Source organism: Heptranchias perlo, chromosome 32 (assembly GCF_035084215.1).
Source record: "Heptranchias perlo isolate sHepPer1 chromosome 32, sHepPer1.hap1, whole genome shotgun sequence".
NCBI lineage: Eukaryota > Metazoa > Chordata > Chondrichthyes > Hexanchiformes > Hexanchidae > Heptranchias > Heptranchias perlo.
The window spans coordinates 13397332-13421003 of NC_090356.1; the positions used below are offsets into that span (position 1 = coordinate 13397332).

Here is a 23672-nt window from a genome sequence, read left to right on the forward strand (position 1 = left end):
ATCTGTACAAAAAACAATGCAAACAGAGCCAGCTGGCCTATCTGAACATTATATCGGGCTGTCCCAGGCAGCGTAGGCATTGCATGGCGTGCTATGTTAGTGAACCCAAATCTAAATAGTTCTGAATAATTATATTGGACTAAGAAGCTAATTTGCTGGATCTGAGCAACGCCAAGCAATCATGATGGTAAAACACACTGGTGTTTTTCTGCAGTTTGTCAAATGCATAGAAGATATATGTCCGAACTCACTGAGGTGGTATGGTGATGGCAAAATTGGTTTTGTTACTTTGTTTAGTCATCCTTATTTTTCTTGTGGTATTAGGATGGTTTATTATATGTGTGAACCAGGCCAACAGGGCTATGTGGAATGTCGGGCCTTGTTTAATGTTAATTGCAGAGAGCTCTATGGAGGAGAGAGAGAGAGCATAGAAACAGCACGAGAGAGACATGCACATAACTCGCATTCGATAAATGAAACCTTCTAGGAAAGAACAGGAAGAAGCTGACAAGTGAGCTGGGAAAGAGACTGCAATTAATACTGTCAAAGCAGACTGACTTGGAAGAATGGCAAGTATCAAACAGTCTTGTCCGCGCCAGGATGACCAAGGAGCACGTGGTGTCCATGCTTGAGGCCTTTCCCAACCGGTTGGGCACCACAGGGACTGGAATGTGCAGTTAACACAGGCAACAACATTATGATTTAATTTGATAAGTTTCCTTTTTCTTTGGTATGATTTGGGTGTTTATTGTTTGTGCCCCTCTAAAAAGGGGGCACTTTTGTTAGATTTCTATTATTTTGTGTTGGGTTTATTAAAAGGAGGCAAGCGTCAAGGCAAATCAAAACTAAATTAAGGAGAGAGGTGTGAAATAGGGAGATATCTGGTGAGAATGCTCTGGGGGCTGACTGTTCTAATAAGGAAGAAGGAGGTGCATGCATACGATGGTATCTGAGTCTCACAAGCCAGCTTCTGTCAACCATTACTAGAAAACCTGTATCTGTAATGTAAAATGATGCAAACAGTAAACACAACAATTACTGCTAACATCCACTTTATTGTTATAACACTGAAATTTCCGTGATAGATATTCCAGCTTCTGTTTTGATATCCCAGAAAATAGACACAATGAATAGTTACTGAGTAACAAATTGTCCTGATGGCCTGTGTGAAGGCTGTGCCTACGCTTAAATTTTGCAAAAGGAATATTTCGAATTCTTTAGACGTCAACACGTAGTGACATCATTTATAACTCTTTGCACATCAGTGTCCTTGTTCCCAGTGATTGACACCCAACTGTATTAAAAGCAGGTAGAACTTTGCATTAACCTGAGTGTCATTATTTTACTGCTGTTTTCTCCTGGTCTACAAGGAATGGAATATTTCTGAATTATGTGAGGCGTGTACTTTTGTGCATCACATCGCTTTTTTTTCCATCTAATTTTTTCTTTTGTTCCTCTTTTTCCTCCATGTTCCATTTTTTCCACGTGTGTATGCTGCTTAGAATCTTTCTTATTGTGTTTTTTCATTTTTACTTTTTTTGAAAATTTTAAAACCTGTCATTTCTGCTTGATGAGCTAGGGAAATGTTGTGATGGAAATCTTTATTAAACCGTGACTCATGAACTTGTGGCACTATGCTTGGCACAGTAATCTCGCAGTGCCAAGTCTCACTTCCTCATTGTCCCCACTGCTTCACGTACCATGAGTTTTGTCAGGTCTCAGCTGTTGTGCTGGAGGGATGCTTCAAGCAGGAAACAAAATAGACTGTCTTGTCCATCACATGGTGCATCTTTAGGTTGATCCACAAAATAACATTTGACAAGGTCACGTTATGCTTAATCATCTTGCCTTCTCCGTCAGAAGAACTCAGCAGTTCACATAAAGAGGGAGGGAGCAGAGGTTTGATGGGCCGAAATAGCTTTCGTACTGTCATTCGATTCTTTCTTGTTATTTTATTCCGGGATTATTGGCAGTAGTGTCAATTCATCTTGCGTGTTGGAGAGCTGTTCCCCTGATGGCTCAGACTGTTTATCCAGTGAGTAGCTGAGCCTTACAGAGCAGGGAGGTCCTTGGTCTGTGCTGAATTAGCTTTTCTCAGCTCAGGTGACAGGCTTCTCCAATTGGCCTCAGCGCCCATGGCTTTGGGAGAGAAAAATCAGCCAGGGTTCGTACTCCTTTTTGCTGTCCAGTGCATCCTGCGGGAAATATGTCTGTGTTGACATTGGGTGAGAACAGAATTAAATAGTCTACAAACACTCACTGTCAAGGCTCACACATGAATAATTGTCCATGGTTCTGGAGTGCACCCAGCACCCATGGAATTATACCCCAATGGAGTCAATATTTACAGGAGGGAATAAGTAGGACAGAATAAATGCAAATTGTTGCTGTTGTGGCGAGAATAAGTAGCCAGTTATGTGCAACATTGGGGAGCAGGACTGAGGTATAGCATCCGCGCACTGTTATATTCAATATCACTGAGGTCACACATATAAATCAAACTACAATGGTCCTCTTTGATTGGAATGGGAAGCAGAATGTTGTCCAATAAATATGGCACACAAAACAAAGGGAGAGGTATTCCAAATGTCAACCTATCTTTATATATGGAATGAAACTTATTCTCCCAGCTCAAGATTAATGCCAAACAACTGCAGCAAAAATTACAACTGTTGAACGCTATGCATCACTGTTATCTCTCCCTTCAGATGTTTACGTAGAAATTACAACATGGAAACAGGCCGTTTGGTCCAACCAGTCCATGTTGGCGTTTACCCTCCACTTGAGCAAATAGTCCTAATCACATTAACCCACCCTGTTCACATATCCCTTCAACTCTTTTTCCTTCATCTACCTATCCCAATCTAATCTTGAATGTTGACATAGTTTCTGACTCACAACTCTCTGTGTAAACAAGTTTATTCTGCCTTCTGTTCTAAATCTCTTACATTTAATCATGTATCTATGGCCCCTCAATCCTGACCCCTCAACTACTGGAAACAGTTTGCTTCCATCTACCCTGTCCCATCCTTTCACAATTTTAACGTTTCTATTATATTGCCTCGTAATCTGTGGTGTTCTAATGAAAAAAGACATAATTTTTCAATCCTTTCTTTGTATTTGTATTTCCTCATATCAGGCAGCATCCTAGTGAATCCATGTTGTACCCTTTCTATAGCTTCAAATATCCTTCCTATAGTGTGGAACCCAAACTGCACACAGTGCTCCAACTGAGTCTTAGTAAGGTTTTATATTGTTCATCATTACTTCTTGGCTTTTATATTCTATAGCTTTTGAGATAAAACCTAGAATTCCATTAATTTTTTTTTACAACCTTATCAACCTGCCTTTAATGCTCTGTAAACCTGTACCGCCAAATCCCTCTGCTCTTCCACAGGACGGAGCCTGCCTCCATTCAGAGCATAATTACTGGTCTTATTTTAATAAGCGCATTACTGAGTGCATTGAAAAGCCTGCCATCCTGTTACACCTGTTCAAAGGCTTTCAATAACATTGGCCCTGATTTGGGCAGGATTTGGATTTAGAGTGAACTCAGCTGAGAAACACAGGCCCTGAATTTGCTCTGAGTGGCGAACGAACGGCACCCGCTGCTCATTAGATTTAAACTTGCCCACAAACGATCCACTGGCTTTAGTGCGGGAACTTCCTCCAAAGGTGAGCTGTAAAAAGTGCAGCGTCCTCTCCGGGGAATCTGTGAGCTGTGCGAACAGGGAAAGGATCACTTTGTCCCCTCAACCAATCAGATTGAAGCATCCTTGACAAGCCTTGCAGGGTCAGAACCAGGAAGTGCAAGTTAATTCAATGTAAAATCAGTTAGAGAAAGTGAAATAGAGATGGTAGGAAATATTCAATTGAAAGACAGATTAAAAAAAGACAAACACAAAGTGAAAAAATAATAATTAATTTTTAAAAAAATCTCCAACAACAATTAAAATCAGAAGGAATGAGACTCCACATTTTTAAGTTAGTTTTTAATGCCAGAGAGATTGTTTGGCAGTCATTAAAACTTACCACGCCATTAAAAGTTAGTTTAGACCTAAAAAACCCAGCGTACTCTTTTCTGTGTAGATTAGTTCATTTCCAGCTGGGCAGTGCAACAACTGTGCACTGGTCCATTCATTTCAGCAGTGAGCTGTCCCTCCCGCACAGCTTTCAAACGAGCAGGGAATCTCGTAGAGCAACTTCTGGATTTGTGCACTTGGCTGCGCATGTGTGCTCGCCGGAAGTTGCTCTTCCATTTATCCTTAAATAATGGTGAAACGCTGTTTGGCACTCCATTATTTTTGGAGCATATTCCGGGCCACTCTAATAGCAGTTGTTCTCTCATTCCCCCAAGTCACCACCTCTGCATAGCAACGATGTAAAGAGGGAGCAGCAAAGCCCCAGCCCTGACTCCTGACCCGTCCCCACCTGTGAGCCACACCAAGAGGCCGGCACCAAATCAAATCAAGATCATTATAAGTGATCGGGGCCTACAAGTGCATTCAGACCAGAAATGCTTTGTATTGGAGAGGGGAGAAAAAATCGTGAGAGAGATGAGAAATGTGTTAACATTTTCAGTACAAATTGGAGACCTTTGTATCTGATTTCTGCTTAAGTACAAACTCTTAAATGTCTCAAAGTTCTTTGATAAAATCAAAGTAATATTTTATAATGTGTCAAAAGCCATTGACAGGTAAGCTGCTACACAAAATGTACGTTTATCATAGAATCATAGAAGTTTACAACATGGAAACAGGACCTTCAGCCCAACATGTCCATGTCGCCCAGTTTATACCACTAAGCTAGTCCCAATTGCCTGTACTTGGCCCATATCCCTCTATACCCATCTTACCCATGTAACTGTCCAAATGCTTTTTAAAAGACAAAATTGTACCCGCCTCTACTACTGCCTCTGGCAGCTCGTTCCAGACACTCACCACCCTTTGAGTGAAAAGTTTGTAATACTTTGTCTATATTTGTAATAGAAGATATTCTCTGTGATTTGTTTGTTAATGACACAGAATTATTTGCCCAGTAGCAAATTTGTGAAAATAGTTTGCTTTTTCAGGGTCTGTTTAATTTTATGTTGACAATTAAAAATGTTGGACAGATCTGTATATTACATTGATCATTTGAAGCTATTTGTATGCAATAAATGTAAACGACACTAGTTTGAGAAGGCTTTCATGACAGCTAGAAAAGATTATCAAATGACCAGTTCACAATTTAATTCTGAGACTTTTAAAATTGTAAAAGATCTCCTGCTCTTAATATTCATATGATAATTGCATTCATTACCTGAAAATGAATTTCTACCATGCTATAGTCACAACCATTAATTAAGCCTGAAGCTTTGGATACTGATAGAATATTAAAGTGTTTTTAGTAAATTGCAGTACTTTATCATTTTTATTGTAGTTGCTTTGATGCATTGTTAATTTTTTCTTTTTGTTTTTTTTTCTCTCTCTGTTTGCAGTGTTCCTGTTGGTCCACGGCAGAATTTGCCAAGAATTGTACTAAAGGGGATCTTCCAGGGTGGTAAAGTTGTTCGAGGGCCAGATTGGGACTGGGGCAATCAAGATGGTGAGCACATTGTTTTCGTCAGCTCAGCTGAATTATTAACAATGGCAAGAGTTGGTAAAAGCTGGCATCTTTTGTTTTATAATAAAGAGCTATGGAGAATTGCACATATCAGATCCACTGTATGCATTAATCTTCTCACAGTATTTTTCATTCAAAGAAAAGTAATAAAGTTAATGATAAAGAACATTAACTGCTTTTAATGATGCAAAGGCTGATGCTTGTTCTTTCTGGCCATGGTTACCTGCAGAATACCCATTTAGACTGTATAACAGGTGCCTCATTCCTTCACTCCAAATACTATTGTATGTAACTTTGTGCATAAGCAATTCCATATACCAGTGATCACAAATTACAACTGCCAACATGGCATTTAAATCCATGCTGTTTGAGGAACCTCAAAAGCTAGAGGTATCCATAGTTTAATGCAATCTGAACTTTTATAAAAGGGAGATCCTGGTGGAAAAGGGACATGGACCCACATTTATGCCTGTTTCAAACTGGTATAATTGCTCACTCCTGACTTTATTCTGGAATGGATTCTTACCAGCATTGTAGGTGTAACTGGAACTTATTAATGCTGTTGTTTATTTTTGTCTGACATTTCAACAGAAACATCATTACTGCATTAAATTGGTTCCATCCAGCAGGGTGACAGATGTATTGCAAAATAATTATTTGCTGTCTTCATTTGAGAGATGGCCAAGACATGGTCCTGCAAGTTAAATGAAATTTCTTTAAGCAATTATTGAAATATCTGTGAGGACAATGGCTGCTGCTATAAAACGCCATGTGATACGAATGTAGAAACACTTAACGTGTTTGTCTGAAATTCCGCTCTCCACTATTTTAGTGGAGACATTAACCCATGAGTTAGCATTTCTGCTAAAATGGCAGAGAGAGGAATTTCAGACTATGGCATTAGGCGCTTGTATGTCAATATCCAATGGTGTCACTTCAGGACCACTGTGTCTTTTTGAGGGTGAAAGATTTTGAACTGCCATTCAGGTTTGTCCACAGAGAAGATCAGTATCTTGCAGTTCATTTATCATTATCATGGTTTGAGATGTTGCAGATAGACCTTGAGCATGATTTTAACAGTGAAAAATAGGTGGGTTGGGGGCAGGGGGACATTGAAAATTTCAACCATTTCGGACCCACCTCCAACCCGCCCATTTCTGGTTTTCACTGGGGCGGGACGAGGGGCGGGCGACCAACTCGTTCCCAGGAGGTGGGTCGGATCTTAAAACCTTCCAAGGAGGCTTCAGGTCTCCATTTTTCTACAGTTTCCGGTTTCAACCCCAGAGGGCCGAGATTCCCAGGTCTTCTGCTTTACGCCTCGTGAAAGGAGGCGAGATGGCCCGAGACTAACAGTTAAGTGCCCTTCTGGCACAGCTTGTGGCCCCGGAGGAGCAGGAGTGCTACCCCCAGGCCCAACAAGCCTACCTGCAGTGAACCCCCCGATCGCCAACGCCCAACCCCAGACCCTCGATCGCGGACCCCCAACCCCGATCCTCTGACTCCGATCGCGGACCCCCGATCCTGATCGCGGACCCCTATCCCCAATCCTCCCATCCTCCGTGACTGGTCCCTGATCCCTCCCCCCCGTGACTGATGCCCACCCATGCCTTCCCCCCTCTCCTCCCATCCATACAAACAAAGAAGACGTCTCCCCTCCCCCTCCCATCCATACAAACTGAAGACGTCCTCTTCCTGGCTGGTCTCCCATCTGACTGAGACTAGCCTGTCAATCAGGTCAGTCAGTTGGACAGCAAACCGGCAAAAGGAAATAGAAGACGTCCTTACGTCAAAATCGGGGTCAGGGTCAAAATCATGCCCCTTATGTTTGTGAAGTTCAGCTCTCAGTCTCTCCATGGATCTAAGGCTCCATCCATATGAAGTGTGAGAAAGTTTCCATAAGCACCTGCGATTCCTAGAGTTTTTAACTCATCAGCCAATGCTGATTCAGCAACTACCAGATCCCCAGAGTGCAGGGCTAAACGTTTGCTCCTAATGTAATAAGAAAAGATAGAAAGTGGAATAACATATTTAGGTGTTATACATATCCAAAACCCTTTCAGTGTTCTTGGGTTAACTGATACAGAAGTGATTTCAAACCCTTTAGGACATTAAGATGATCTGTTTTACTGGCTCATTACCTAAAGTAAGAAAACGTTGGAGAAAAATGTGTAGGTGATTGATACAATGTATGGATTAAACGAGAGTAACAAATTCAGTTTGAGTTATTTCTGTGTAAACTGAGCTGGCTATCTTGCAGCCACTAACTTGTGCAGTCAACCAGAAACTATACTGGCTGTTATTCATGAATGGAAATGAAGACAGAAGTAACTTGTATACTCTGGACAACCTGTTGGATGATCTGTGATTGAACGTGATCTACCCTTATTGATTTCAAACTTGCATGCAGATGTATGTCAGTAGTGACAATGGGGTTTGATTCAAATCCAAAGTATACATGGCGTTCATACTACCAGATCCTGGCACAGATCCGTGGTTAGAATTCCAAGCTACAGATTGTGCTAGATTTGAAGATCTTTTATCTCCTAATTTCATATTTTCCATTTTAATACAGAGCAGCTGCAAACTCGCATCAAATGCTCCTTTTGGCACTACTTTACAGCAAAGAGACATTAATTGTGAAAGAAGTGAAGAAACGTTGTTTTTACAAAAATGCATAATTAGTCCTTTTTGTTTTATAGGCGGGGAAGGCAAAATTGGGAAGGTAGTCGATATTCGTGGCTGGGATACAGAGTCAGGACGAAGTGTTTCAAGTGTCGCGTGGACAAACGGGACGACTAACGTCTACCGAATGGGTCACAAAGGGAAGGTGGACTTAAAGTATGTCACAGATGCTGCAGGGGGCTACTACTACAAAGACCATTTGCCAAAACTAGGTATGTTTGGATTGCTTATAAAAGGTGATATCACCAGGTATACATACGAGCAATGATGGACAGGAAAAGACCCTCCGGTCCACTCCGCCTCTCCCACACAATCATGATACCTTGTGTATTACAATATATACACTCCCCACCATGTGATCTCCTGGGAGAGGCGAAAAACCAGATAAAATACCCAGGCCAATTTGGGGAGGAAGATATCTGGGAAATTCCTCTCCAACCACTTTGGCGATTGAAACTAGTCCAGGAGACCACTCTGGCCCCGATAATTCTATGCGTTACATTACCTACCTTTTGTACGAGGTGTTCTCCGCCCCAGCCAGAAACAGGTCCAGCTCCCGCTTGAAGGAATTCAGCGAATCGGCACTGCACGAGCCGGCAGCCTGTTCCAGAGGCCCACTATTCTCTGGAAAAAGAACCACCTCCTGACATCTGGCCTTATACACCTTAAATTTGTGACCCCTGGTCCTCCCTAACCTGTTTAATTGGAACAAACTGTCAACTGGAACACAATCTATTCCTTTCATAATCTTATAAACCTCAATCAGATCACCCCTAAGTCTACGGTTCTCTAAAGTGTAGAGTCCCAGCTCCTTTAGCCTATCTTGATAACTAAGATGCTTTAAGCTGGCCCTCCTCTTCACCCTTTCCAAAGCCTCAATATCACCCACCATGTGAGGAGACCAAAACTGGACATATTATTCCAAATGAGGCCTGACCAAGGACAGAATAGTATACTTTGTGTTGTAGCCAATTGTCCTATAAATGCACCCCAACACCGTATTCACTCAAGCTATCGCTTTACTGCATTGCTCATGGACCTTTAGAGATCTATGCACTAGAAAGCCCATATCTCTCTCTCTCTCTCTCTCTCTCTCTCCACCTGCTTTTAATGCTTTTCCCTGAAGGGTGTATGTATGTTGAGCATTTGCCCTGCCCACATGATAACTCTGCACTCTCCAAATTAAACATCATTTGCCAGTCACGAGCCCAGTCCCCCAACACATCAAGATCCGCCTGAAGCAGTCGAGCATCGGATACAGTCCTGACACTTGCACTGATCCTGGTATCATTTGCAAATTTGCAGATCGAACCCCCAACACCTACATCTAGATCATTAGTAATAAATAGTAAAGAGCAACGGTCCCAACACTGATCTCTGTGGGACACCACTGGTCTCCAAAGAGATCCACATAGAGAATATACATTGAACATTGGGTGATTATGGCCCCTTGTGGATTATGAGGCCCACATCGTAAATTGTTTTGTAATTCTATTAAAACACTGATTCCAAGTCATATTTGGTTTATACTTAACTTTATTATTAAAGTACTTAGCTTTTTACAATATACATATTTTAAAATATGTTTATATTTTTAACATGAAAGCTTATCTCTTTAATTGTCAATTGTGTCTGTTCACATGTACCTTTTCAGTATGTTGAATACAACGCGAGTCCTCTGTCATTTGTGTTCCCAACTTCACCTAACAGCACCAATGCAATGGTTAATCCAGTAGTGTAGCACTTTGGATTCAGGTTCCTGCCCCATGATAAACCAACAGCAAGTTGCCAGTCTCACCTAAACATTGGGCCCTTCCCCATAGGAGTAGAGTTAGAGGACTATCTGACAATTAATCAGCTTGCTCTGCTCATGTGCACCCCCTGGTGGTTAGTTACAGAGCTGCATTGGCAGAGGCCTGAAAGCAGGTCAGTTACTATCTTCATGGTTGTGGAATGATATGGGGGTCCAGAGAACTATTGACTTAAAGAGGATTGGCTTGAAGATGATTTGTTATTTTTTTAAAGTTGTATAAAACCAAGCCAATCTGATGCCTAGATTTCTATTCAAAAAAATGCACCTTTATCAGCTTTAATCAAAATAGAATGTACTAAAGACTGTCCTGATTAATAATTGAATAGTGCTGTTCAAAGCAACCTACTGGCACTGAATCTTTGTAGCTTTAGAAAGATTAAAGTGATACTGGCTTCGGTTATGAGGAACAGCAGCTATGAATCATTTTTGTCGCAATCACATTTCACAAAAATGATTTGTGTCAGTATTTTGCAAGCACAGGACGAGGTCAGCCAAACACATTTTCATAAAGACATTACCTCTTTAATGTTGATATATTTTCTTTCTTTCTAACACTCCCTTATATTAACAAATCGTAGACATTTCAGTACAGAACGAGGGCATTTGGCCCATTGTGCCATTACCAGTGCCAGCTTCACATCAGAACCATCTACTCTAATCCCATTATCTTGCTCTTTCCCTGTACCCTTTAATATTTTCCTTTGTGGGTTATCTAGCTCCCTCTTAAATATTGTGATCAAATGGCCATTAGTAATAATGCATTCCATATTCTGAGATCATTGTGGGGGAAAAATTGTAATTCCCTTTTTTGCTTCTAATAGTAGTCCTAAATTTACACCTTGTTACTGAAACACAGACCAGTGGAAATAATGTTTTCCTAGTCACCATTTTAAGCATTTCTGTTGGATTCACCCTTATCCTTCTCTGCTCCAGTGAATACAGCCCTAGTTTTTCAAGTTTTTCATCTTAACAGTGTCTTTTGATTTCTGGTATCATCCTGGTGAATTGTTCATGGCTCCAACATCCTTCCTATGAAAGGGGTATCTGAGACTGCACACGCTACTCGAATTGTGGCATAAGCGGTGCCTTGAGCAGGTTCAACATCACCTCTTTTGTGTTCAATGCCCGACATATAAACAACCTAAAATCCCATTTGCTCTCATTATGGCCTTTTCAATCTGTAATCCTGCTTTTAAAGCTGCGTGTATCTGCGCATTTAGATTGTTCTGTTTGCCTACTCCATTGAGAATTGTACTGTTTAGGCTATGTTTACATTCTCTGTTCTTTTTACCAAAATATGCAATGTTAGATTTATCTGTGTTGAACTGTATTAGCTACATATCTGCCTCCTCCCTTAACCTGAGTTCCCCTAACCTGGCCTCCTCTGCAGTCTTTCACGTCCTTCCTCACAGTTTGCTATGCTCCTACTTTGGTATTGTCTGCAAATGTTGATATTACTTCCACGCATGTCTCTAAATCATTTATGTTTATGGAGAACAAGCCCGGGGATTGGGAGAGTTTTAGAAACCAACAAAGGATGACCAAAAAATTGATGATAAGGGAGAAAATAGAATATGAAAGTAAACTAGCAAGAAATATAAAAATGGATTGTAAGAGCTTCTACAAGTATGTAAAAAGGAAGAGAGTAGCAAAGGTAAACATTGGTCCCTTAAAGGCTGAGCAAGAGAAATTATTATGGGGAATCAGGAAATGGCAGATCCATTAAACAAATATTTTGTATCTGTCTTCACAGTAGAAGACACAAAAAGCATACCAAAAATAGTGGGGAACCAAGGGGTAAATGAGAGTGAGGAACTTAAATCAATTAATATGACTAGAGAAAAACTGCTGGACAAACTAATGGTCAACAAATCCCCTGGACCTGATGGTCAAAATCCAGGGTTCTAAAAGAAGTGGTTGCAGAGATAGTGGATGCATTGGTTATGATCTTTCAAAATTCTCTAGATTCTGGAACGGTCCCAGTGGACTGGAAGGTAGCAAATGTTACCCCGCTATTCAAGAAGGGAGGGAGAGAGAAAACAGGGAACTACAGGCCAGTTAGCCTAACATCAGTCGTCGGGAAAATGCTCGAATCCATTATTAAGGAAGTGGTAACAGGGCACTTTGAAAATCATAATATGATTAGGCAGAGTCAACATGGTTTTATGAAAAGGAAATCATGTTTGACAAATCTATTAGAGCTTTTTGAGGATGTAACTAGCAGGGTAGATAAAGGGGAACCACTGGATGTAGTATATTTGGATTTTCAAAAGGCATTCGATAAGGTGCCACATAAAAGGTTGTTACACAAGGTAAGGGCTCATGGGATTGGGGGTAATAGCACGGATAGAGGATTGGTTAAAGGACAGAAAACAGAGTAGGGATAAACGGGTCACTCTCAGGTTGGCAGGCTGTAACTAGTGGGGTGTCGCAGGGGCCTCAGCTATTTACAATCTATATTAATGACTTAGATGAAGGGACTGAGTGTAATGTATCCAAGTTTGCTGACGATACAAAGCTAGGTGGGAGAGTAAGCTGTGAGGAGGACACAAAGAGTCTGCGAAGGGATATAGACAGGTTAAGTGAGTGGGCAAGAAGGTGGCACAACTTCTGTGGTTAAAGGAAATACCAGGGCCCTGAAATTCCTCAGGTTTAGTAGTGTGAAAATTATGCAGTCTGCACTGGGAGAGAGGCATTCCTGTTTGTACCCAGTTCTACCAGATCCCCACCCCTTTCTGCGCCCGATATAAAATTCACCTGCAAGAGGAGACAGGTGCGTCTTGTGCCTGGCCACCACACCTTCTGTGACGATGTCACTGGAAGAAGTGGGATAGTGGAATGACATCAACCATCCTAAATCCTGGCAGATCCACCTCAGATTTCTCTGGCACACTGGCGGGCGGTGCCATCCAGTCTCTGGCACACTGGCGGGCGGTGCCGTCCAGTCTCTGGCACACTGGCGTGCGGTGCCGTCCAGTCTCTGACACACTGGCGGGCGGTGCCCTCCAGTCTCTGGCACACTGGCGGGCGGTGCCGTCCAGTCTCTGGCACACTGGCGGGCGGTGCCGGCCAGGTCTAAATGCTGGTGGAGGTGAGGCCCAACAGCTTCATAAAAGATGGTTTTTTGATGGCGATTGATTGAAGAGCAACAAATTCTGGGACGTTTAGCCCTTTTTTTGGGTTTGTGCTCCAGAACATTGCTGTAAGGTACTGTAGCAAAATTCCTTCCCCCCCCCCCCTCCCCCCTCCCCCCAGTTTTAAAATATTGCAGGTTGTTCAGGCAGGATATGCAGACCAAATAACTAAAATTCTTGTGATTTTAATTATGCAGCTCATTTAAAATATATACAGTGTCATATTGTATCCCTCAAGGGAAAGTACATGAGGGAGAAAGGAATAGAAGAATATGCTGAGATGGTTAGACGGAGTAGAGAGTGAGGAGGCTCGTCTGGAGCACAAACATCGGCATAGACCCAGTTGGGCCGAATGGCCTGTTTCTGTGCTGTAAATCATATGTAATTATACATTAAAATTGGGAAACCACCAAATTGACATATACTGTCATTAATGTTTTTTTAATATGGTGATTTCAAATTCAGTGATGTAAGGATAGTTTTTTAAAACATAGACTCAAAGTTCTCATCAGCTGAATCGTGTGAACAATTTGGAGTGCACAGATTTGTTTCACAGTGTTTTATTGAAAGCTCTTAATACTGGCAGTTAGTCAATAATGATCACAGAACTTTGCTATTCTGATGAAACCAAAATTGCAGCGAGAATATTCAGTTATTTTGTGCCACGTGTTAAGAGTCTTTCAAGTAAAAACCAAGATGGCTTTAATTTCTGATCATTATTGTAGAAATATGTTGCAAATACATACGGAGTGTGTTTTTTTTCTGCATGCTGAATATGTGTTCAACCACAGTCAGTGGGAGAGTGACATAAACAGCCCAGGACTTGTTCCAAAAACAGAACGAATATGGAGCTGTAAGACAAGAAAACATTTGCAATTTTTATTTTTATTACATATATGGTCATCTGCTTTGACTAGTTGAGTACTAGGAACACTTTTTACAAATTTCAGAGTACAGCTTTTCTGTTCACACAGCACTTACAAAAAATTTCCGTAAGATTTACAGTAATCAGCAATAATGGACACAGCTTGACACTGGGCTGGATGATTGAAAATGACAGTGCTTGCATTCTTTTATCCTTAGTTTGCAAAACAATTCTTCTGAAAGTATGTTATTGCTATTTAGTCCCACCTTAAACATTTTTGTCTTTAACACCAGACTATCTCTGCTTTTAGACTTGGCTCAGTGGCAGCATTCTCGCCTCAGAGTCAGAAAGATGTTGGTTCAAGCCCAACTCCAGAGACTTGAGCCCATTATCTAGGTTGACACGTCAGTGCAGTACTGAGGGAGTTAAACTGAGGCCCCATCTACCCTCTCGGGTGGACAGAATAGATCCCATAGCACTATTTGAAGAAGACAGGGAAGTTCTCCCAGTATTCTGGCCAACATTTATCCCTCAAACCAACATCAAAAACAGATTATCTGGTCATTTTTCTCATTGCTGTTTGCAGGACATTACTGTGCGAAAATTGGCTGCCCCATTTCCCTACATTGCGTTCCCCACGGTCAAAAGTAATTAATTGGCTGTGAAACGTTTTGGAACGCCCTGAGGTCATGAAAGGTGCTATAAGATGCAAGGTCTTTTTTTCTTTTTAGACCAAGTACTGGTCTCTTTATGCAACTCTTCCACTGCTATCAGTGGTTGAATCGAGCTCATCTAGTTATAGCATCTTTAGTTTAACCTGAATTCTGCTCTGTCAACAATTGAGGACGTTTTTCAGCTAATATGGAAAATGGGACTGAACAAACGAGTAGTAGAATGATATATCTATAGAGAAATCACAGACTATTTCTGAAATCACACAATTCTTGATTAGCTTTCAAATTGTTTTTTTTTAAAAATCATCTCATCCTGTTTAGAATTAATCCAGCACTTGTAAGGCTATTCTTTATTTTAATGCAGAAATGCTGCCCCGCTTCTCAAAATGGTCCTGAGCTTTTCAAGTTGAGATTTCCATTTGTCTTTCAGGTGAACATGCTGAACTCCCCAGGCAGGAGAGTGCTGACAGCCACTCATTCCAGCATGGTGACAAGGTGAAATGCCTGCTTGAGGTAGATATTCTGCGGCAGATGCAGGAAGGACACGGAGGATGGAATCCGAAAATGGCTGAGGTAACTCTCAATGCTGCCAGCATCTCTGGAAAAATTCCATTCTTCCTAGGCTGGCAATTTTTCACATTTTTTTCTGCTCACAGTCTGTTGATACTAAAATAAACTCTAATATGTATTCCATAAATAAAGCTATACCGGTGTCAGGAATAACTTTTTATTACAGTAATAGTAACCATAAACTACAAAAGTTAAATTCTAAACACAATTTTAATTGAAAGTTTAAAAGAAGCACTTCTATTCTGCTTGTCCTGTTTTTTTTTCCTTCCTTCCCCGTTTTTTCTTTTTAATCCAACCTGTCCTATCTTCCATATCTTGTTTTGCATATATATATATATGTGTGTATATATATATATATATATATATATATATATATGTATATGTATATATACACACAAAAAAACTAACTTTAGAACACTACTTAACTTCTATCTTCTTTCTTCTGGATCCTATCTTTCATTTAAGAGGTGGAAGCAGATTTTTAAAAATAAAACAAAAAATTGTTAAGCTCCTTTTAATACTGGCTTCTCTTCCCCCACCATCTTTTTCTTCCATTTATTATTATTTTAGTATTACCTAATTACAAATTAATATAGGCCCCTCAATCTTTTTTAAAAATTCATTTTTGACAAGGCTAGCATTCCTAGTTGCCCTTGAGAAGGTGGTGGTGAGCCGCTGCCTTGAACCGCTGCAGTCCGTGTGGTGACGGTAGACCCACAGTGCTGTTAGGTAGGGAGTTCCAGGATTTCGACCCACCGACAACGAAGGAACTGGTTAGGGTGGTGTGTGACGGAGGGGAACTCTGAGGTGATGGTGCACCTGCTGCCTTTTCCTTCTAGGTAGTGGGATCTGGTGCCGAAAAAGCTTTGGCGAGTTGCTGTTAGGGGCATGGCTAGTTCTGAAGCACAGGTCTTCAGCACTACAGCCGGGTTGTTGTCGGGGCCCTTAGTCTTTGCTGTATTCAGTGTGTGCACTCAATTGTTTCTTGATGTCACGTGGAATTGACTGAAGACTGGGATCTGTGATGATGTGGACCCCAAGAGGAGGCTGAGAAGGATCATTCACTCGGCACATTTGGCTGAAGGTGGCAGGGCTCTGTCGTCGATGAGGATGCAGATGTCCAAGGAGCCGCCTTCTCCTGTTAGTTGCTTAATTGTTCACCACCATTCATGACTGTATGTGGCAGGGCTGCAGAGCTTTGATTGATCTGTTGGTTGTGGGATTGCTTAGCTCTGTCTATAGCATGCTGATTTCACAGTTTTAGCACGGATGTTGTAGCTTTACCAGTTTGGCACCTCATTTTCAGGTATGCCTGGTGCTGTTCCTGGCATACTGTTCTACACGCCTCATTGAACCAGGGTTGGTCATCTTGCTTGATGGTGATGGAGGAGTGAGGGAAATGCCTGGCCATGAGGTTGAAGATTGTGGTGATATACAATTCTGCTGCTGATGGCCCACAACATCTCAGGGATGCCCAGTTTTGAGTTGCTAGATTTGTTCTTAATATATCCCACTTAGCATGGTGGTAGTGTCCTCAGTGTGAAGACCAGTCTGTGCGGTGGTCACTCCTATCAATGCTGTCATGGACAGATGCACCTGCAACCGGTAGATTGATGAGGACAAGGTCAAGTTGGTAATTCCCTCGTGTTGAAGTTGGTAATTCCCTCGTGTTGGTTCTCTCACCACCTGCTGCAAGCCCAGTCTGGCAGCTATGTCCTTCAGGACTTGGCCAGCTCGGTCAGTGGTGGTAATACCAAACCGCTCTTGCTCATTAACAATGAAGTCCCCCACCCAAAGTAAATTGTGTGCTCTTGCAACCCTCAATATTTCCTCCAAATGGTGTTCAACATGGAGTATTGATTCATCAGCTGAGAGAGGGCAGTAGGTGGTAATCAGCAGGAGGTTTCATTGCCCAAGTTTGACCTGAAGCCATGAGTCTTCATGGGGTCCAGAGTCAATGTTGAGGACTCCCAGGACCACCTCTCCGCCACCCCCGCCCACTCCCGACTGTATACTACTGTGCTTTCACCTCTGGAGGATCTGTTCTGCCGGTGGGACAGGTCATACCCAGGGATGGTAATGGAGGAGTCTGGGACATTGTCTCTAATATACTTTGTGATCATCAAGGCGATGAATGTGCATGCTGGGAAACTAAGATGGGAATATTTTCCCATTTCATAGAGTAAGAACAGTAAAATGTTTCTGCTAAATAGAATTTCAGTATGGCAGAGTGCACTGTATTGCTGTTTTGAGTGAATTAATTCCACCCCCACCTTTGTTTTCCTTTTTTTGTGCAGTATGTTGGTCGAACTGGCACTGTGCACAGAATAACAGACCGAGGTGACGTGAGAGTACAATACAGCAATAACATTCGATGGACCTTCCACCCTGGAGCTCTTACAAAGGTACAGTCAACAGAAGAGCCTGTTATCTTACCTGGAAGCATCAGTAAAATAAATGTCATGTTTAACCACAATAAGACAACGTAAATAGTTCAATATTCCAAACTAATGCTGTTCCCGTGTGTGTTTTAATCAACCCTAATCTGTGATTAGTTTACTATAGTAGTTATGTATTTTGATTTAACCTGGCTGCATGCTTTCCAATTCAGTGAGACACTGGTATCGTATGTGTTATTGATCCTATTTGGTGTACAAGTCCCGTACATTACCAGTTTTAAAACACTACGAAAGGAGAAGGAAAGCCTGATGGTAATGTGATATAAGTAGGAAGTAAGTACTTAGCGTCCCATTTTGCTATATTTCAGCAAAAAAAACAGGAAGCAGAGTCTGAGGGAATTTTTTTGTCATTGTCAAACCAGTTCAGTCTCACTGAACACCAGCATTAACAAGGGGAAGCATTCCAAATGGATCCTGTCAGCTTGCATCACCCATGTGCGTCCATTCTACTGTTAACAAAAGAGTTGTGTCCATGGAGGAAACCTGCAACTGGGAATATTTCTTTTAAAAATAAAGGGGGTTAAATTTGTTACCGCCCATTTTCGGGCGCATAACTTATGGTACGCTTCCAGTCCGTGTCCGAACTAGGAGATCTGAGGACTGTCCTAAATTGGTCCTCAGGCTCGATTGTAATAGTTGGGTCATGCTGCAGCACTTGAGAAGCTCACCCCCTTTAGCCCAATCCAATTTGGTATCAGGTAACTCCTGGAGGCTCACATCAAGGTATGAAAAAAAGTACTTATGTTATGTACTTATGGTCCCTCTAAAGACTGTTGGTTAGGCTGCTTGTAGACCAGGTAAAGCAGAGAGGAGAAGGTGCAGTGCCTGCTCCACTCCAGGCAGAAAGATTCTGAAACGGGTGCTTGACCCTCATTAAGAAAGACCCTAACGAATTTAGCAGTGGTCTAGATGCATGCATAAATTGGGCACGGCCTTCCCGCTGCCTAATTTGTTATTGGTACTCTTGTTTTACGGGCGCAAAACAAGCGGAACATTGTTGAATTTCTACCCCAAATTGTTCACAACAAGGAAACAACAGCCAAGCAGTGTTCAGGGTTACGGGCTTAATATTCATGGGGCTGTAGCGATTTCCTCTGATTTAAAGTTTTTTGGCTTCAAGACTTGCACACCTAAGCAGCTTCCCTTGAATCACATCATGGTGCAAATCAAGATTCCCTTTAAAATCTGTCCTGGAACACTACTGGGCAGCATTCTATCCAACAGGTCAGCCGAGAATGGCTACCATCATTCTATCTAGAAAGTCAGTTGTGACCCTCCTGAATGGGAATCTAATCGTCTTCTGTTAGAGTTATTGGCCCACCAGAATTACATATTCTGTTTAAATTTTGTTACTGTGAAAAGTGTTCATTTTTATTTTAGGCTTTTAATAAAAAATTAATAGTTGCTTATAGTCTCTTTAAGTTGTAATGGAAATGATATTTGAGTTGAAAAATCTTTTCTCCAAAGGTCAGTGCTAAGTAGAAAGTTAAATATCTTAAACATGCTGAAGCAAGAAAATCCAGCTTAAAGTAAGGACAAAGAGAAAGCACCAAGTCTTTTAATCTTCTGCTTTGTTTTAAAGGTTTCAGCACAGCCCAAGTATTTTGGAAAATTATTAAAAATGAATTGTTCACAACATTCCCCTTATTCTACATATGTATTTATTTATAATGTACACTAGTTGATCTCCTGTGGCATTGTACACAGTCTCTGATGCCTTTGAGTTGCAGTTTCTCTGTGTGTCTCCTCGTTTCTCTCTCTCTCTCTCTCTCTCTCTCTCTCTCACTCTCTTTCCTCCTTAACTCTTTTTGCTTCACTCTTTTTCTTTATTTTTGGCTGGCGGGGTGGGGGGGGGGGTTGTTGGGAAAAGGAGCCATTAAAGGCTGCGAACTACATTTGGGGTGGGGTGTGCAGGGAACATGCATTCTTAGTTGGGTGTTGTTCCATGTGGGGAAACATGGTTTCTGTTTAAATTGCAGTTCTTTTAACAGAGATTGGCTCTCGGGATTTTGAACTTTGTTGTATGGAGGCAGTTGTTAAAAATGCCACCGGGTGTTAGATCTGAAGTCTGGATGAACTTGATTGATTAAAATTCAATAGCACACCTATTTGCTTTACTGTTCCCTGCCAAAGGGAAGCCTGGATAAGAACTGCAGCATTAATTCATTTGTTGTTTTTTAATTCTCAAGACTGAGTGCTCCCTATTGCATAAGTTCCTTTTGTTTTAAAATCAAGTTAAGTTAGATTTTTTTTAAATGTAACTGGTAATTTAGTTTTAGTTTCAACATCAAGCAAAAGATCAAAGCTAAATAACTTGAGAATGGATTCACAGATCTTTGTTAAACTTGAAGGGGTCACTTAGAAGATCATCTTTTTCAAGCTGAGCTTTATAGATAAAAGTCAAAATATGTATTTAAATATATACTCATTCAGTCTTTTTAGAAAATAGATGCACAATGTAAGTTAATATAGTGCCAGTTTAGGTCAGTTGGTAGCAACCTCCCCTCTGAGTCAGAAGGTGAAGAGTTCAAATATCACTCCAAGACTTAAGCATATTATTTTGGTTGACACTGCAGTGCAATACTAAGGGAGTGCTGCATTGTCAGGGTTGCTGTCCATCAAAAGAGATATTAAACTGAAGCATCTTCCTGTCTGCCTGCCCATGTGTTTCAGATAGATGTTAAAGGTCCCATGGCATTATTCAAACAGGGAGTTCTTCCATTATCCTGGTCATAGTCCTTAGAAATTAACTGACTATTCATCCAATTACTGTTTGTGGATTCTTGCTCTATACAAACTGACTGCCTATGTTGGCCTATGCAAGAGTCACTGTACTTCAAAGTAATTCATTGAGTATTAAATACTTTGTGCTATTTGCTATACAAATGCAATTGATAAGGAGTTATATAAATGCAAGTCTGTCTTTCCTTACATCAACAAAAATGTATAAATATGAGATAGAGAGCTTCTAGTACTCAGAACGTCAATAACTATAGTGGAGAGGAGGGTTGGGTGTCAAGGCATTCATTTTACTGATGTCAGGATTTATGGCTTTACCTCCATTTTAGACTGACTTTATAAGATCCAAAATGTACTTCACAAAGAAAGTCAATTTAAAATTTAGTGAAAAACGTTTTATTTACAAATGCCTGAGGTGACTATTGGTACAAAACATAATTGTGCTATAAAATGTCTTAGTTTTTCTATTAAAAAAATTAACTGGAAAAAATTGTGCTGCAGCAGTGGATCCAAATTTCTCTCTTAACAAAAATTGGGAGAATGTCTGTCTGTTTTGTTCTCCATAATTAATGACCCATTAATGAAATTGTTGCTTTGAAATGTGCATTTTCTGTATGTGTTCTGAACATGTGATTTTATTTGTGGGTTGTTTACTATAGGAAAAAACACAGTCATTCTCCTGTTTTTGCAAAGAGGAACTTCACTCCATACCGTCTGTTGTCATGCTCTTAAACTAACATCATTACAGTTAGTACATTACAGATAGTTTTACTAACCAGCCTATTTTGGGTTATTCCAGGAACTTATTCGACCCAAAAATATCAAAGGAAATTATTGCGTAATGCTGCTTTAAGACTTTCAACATCAGCACTTTGTGCTTGTGGTCCTAACTTGTGGTTTTTATGCGAGAGAAAGAGAGAAGCTTTTTCATATGGTCCTGAAATTTTTGCCATTAAGAGACTGAATTTTGATAAATTTCTGAACTGCATTAAACACCTGATTGATAAAGTAGATGTGTTAATCTGCAGTGATTTAAAAAAAACTCTTTCCTCTCTTGGTGTTTAACAAAATCTACACAAATTTTACCATTCAATATTGTTGAGGCTCTAGTGTATGATTGAGTAGGCTTCACACCAGAATAGGATTAGAGCTAATTAAAGAAGGAGGCACAGTTAATCAGCTCAAAGTGCTTATTCGAGAGTGGTGTCCAATCAATCATACACGTAGTTGAAGATGATCCACTTTTACCTTTTATTTTTGTTGGGCTTTATCTGTTGATAGTTCTCTGAACTCTCTTTTATGGTGGCAAGTCCACTTCAATAGTCACTATAAAATCTAGTCCATTTGTCAAACTTTTGTAAATGTAACACTTGTAATATTTTTCCAAACTCTGTAAAATCTAATAAATTTTACCTCTCGGGTTTAGAGGTCAATGTAATCAGCACAAGGGTACAACCTATGTACCAGATTCTCAGTGCTTAATTTTAAACAGTGTAGAATTATTACAGAATACTTTATCAAATCAAGAGGAAGTGATTGTGCCTTTACCTAATGATCTGGATAAATTAGGATTTTAAATTTGTTGTTAAATCCTAATGATTCTACTTGAAATTGGTGACTGCAGCTAGCCAGTCAGAGTTCTAATGATCCATTCGTGAATAAATAAATTAACTTCCTTAAGAAGATGCCAGTAGTACTGATCTCTCTGATGCTTATAATTCAGCCAGCAGTGCTTGAGAGCTCCCGGATGTCTCCCAGCCAAATGCAGTGCATGGTACAGAACCATAATGACCCTAGGGTTTGATCGCTAATGTGTAGCTGGCCAAACTCATCCAGGGCAGCAATAGGGCCACTGTTATTGGCCTCAGTATTTCCAGACTGAGCAGGAGAAAATTAACCACAGTTTCTGCTCTTGAATACTCCCCAGTGAATTCCTGCTTGGCTGTGAAGCTGCTCATTGTTTACTAGCTGGCCAAAATGACACTAAGGCTCATGTAAATAGTAGCCATTTTGGGGAAGCACCTATCCTCAGCATTGCCTTTAAGGAGAAGAGAGATAAAGGCAGAAAATTGAAGAAAAAAAATTACTTGGAATCCTTATCAGAAAGTGTTAGTGTCATTAATAGATTTTGTATATTTGCCTTTTTTGTTGTAGGAATTTAGAATTTGCACACACAAGCCATGAAAAGAGTACTTTAGTTTTAAATAATTCCACAAGTTTTTTTTTCAAATTTATTTGTATTGCAAAGTCAAGGTGAAGGGCCAAGAGAAGATGAGGCAAATCAGGAAGTAGTCATTAATTAATGCCAAGCTTGGACTTTTAATAGCCTGAAAATTATAATGTGGAGATGCCGGTGATGGACTGGGGTTGACAATTGTAAACAATTTTACAACACCAAGTTATAGTCCAGCAATTTTATTTTAAATTCACAAGCTTTCGGAGGCTACCTCCTTCCTCAGGTGAACGATGTGGAAATGAAAATTATAGGAAGAAGAGTGAGGAAGCTAAGGATGTCCATGATTTTGAGGTCTGGGAAAGCGCGAGTTAGTAGTAAGCAAGTGGAGTCTAGCAATAAATCAGTCGTGAATATGGATTGCTATATTGTGAATGCAAAGTAAGAATATTCACAGAAGTTATATTTTTATATAGTTAATGAAAGGCTCTATAATGTGGCCCCAATGACCTAAGCTAATTGTCGCTTCCCATCTCAGGAAACAACATTTTCTTCTTTCTATTCTTAAGCGGCTAAGTAGCATGTTGACAAATATTGAAACAAATTGTCTTCCAAGTGCTACTAATATTGAAACGTATTTGATGAATCGTCAAGCATCAAAGAGGATTAATACTAATGTAATTGGAGAGTATCACTAATTACGGTTGTTGTAATTCCTTAAGTTGTTTTAGTGACATTGTGTGGATATGTAGATGCTCATTTAATCCTCAAAATGGCCATTGAACTTAACAGAAGAATATCCTTACCTTAATGGACCTAAATGTCACTGAAATATAAATTAAATGACTATTCATCATGTAATTCATTGAAATGTTCTCATTTCTGTTCAGTTGAGACATTATGTGGGAGGACTGATAAGCATGTTTACGTATTGCAGTTGTCTGTTCACTAAGCCATGC

The 23672-nt window shown here is 40.5% G+C and overlaps 1 protein-coding gene across 3 annotated transcripts in view; it reads left to right on the forward strand.

The window, feature by feature from the left end:
* mib2 (MIB E3 ubiquitin protein ligase 2) overlaps positions 1-23672 on the forward strand; it is a 201439-nt gene that overhangs the window by 137443 nt on the left and 40324 nt on the right. For all 3 annotated transcript variants that reach the window (XM_067970398.1, XM_067970397.1, XM_067970399.1), the window contains 4 exons: positions 5480-5586; positions 8304-8498; positions 15203-15345; positions 17640-17747. In XM_067970398.1, the coding sequence (XP_067826499.1) occupies positions 5480-5586; positions 8304-8498; positions 15203-15345; positions 17640-17747 (553 nt within the window). The remainder of the gene's footprint in view (positions 1-5479; positions 5587-8303; positions 8499-15202; positions 15346-17639; positions 17748-23672) is intronic.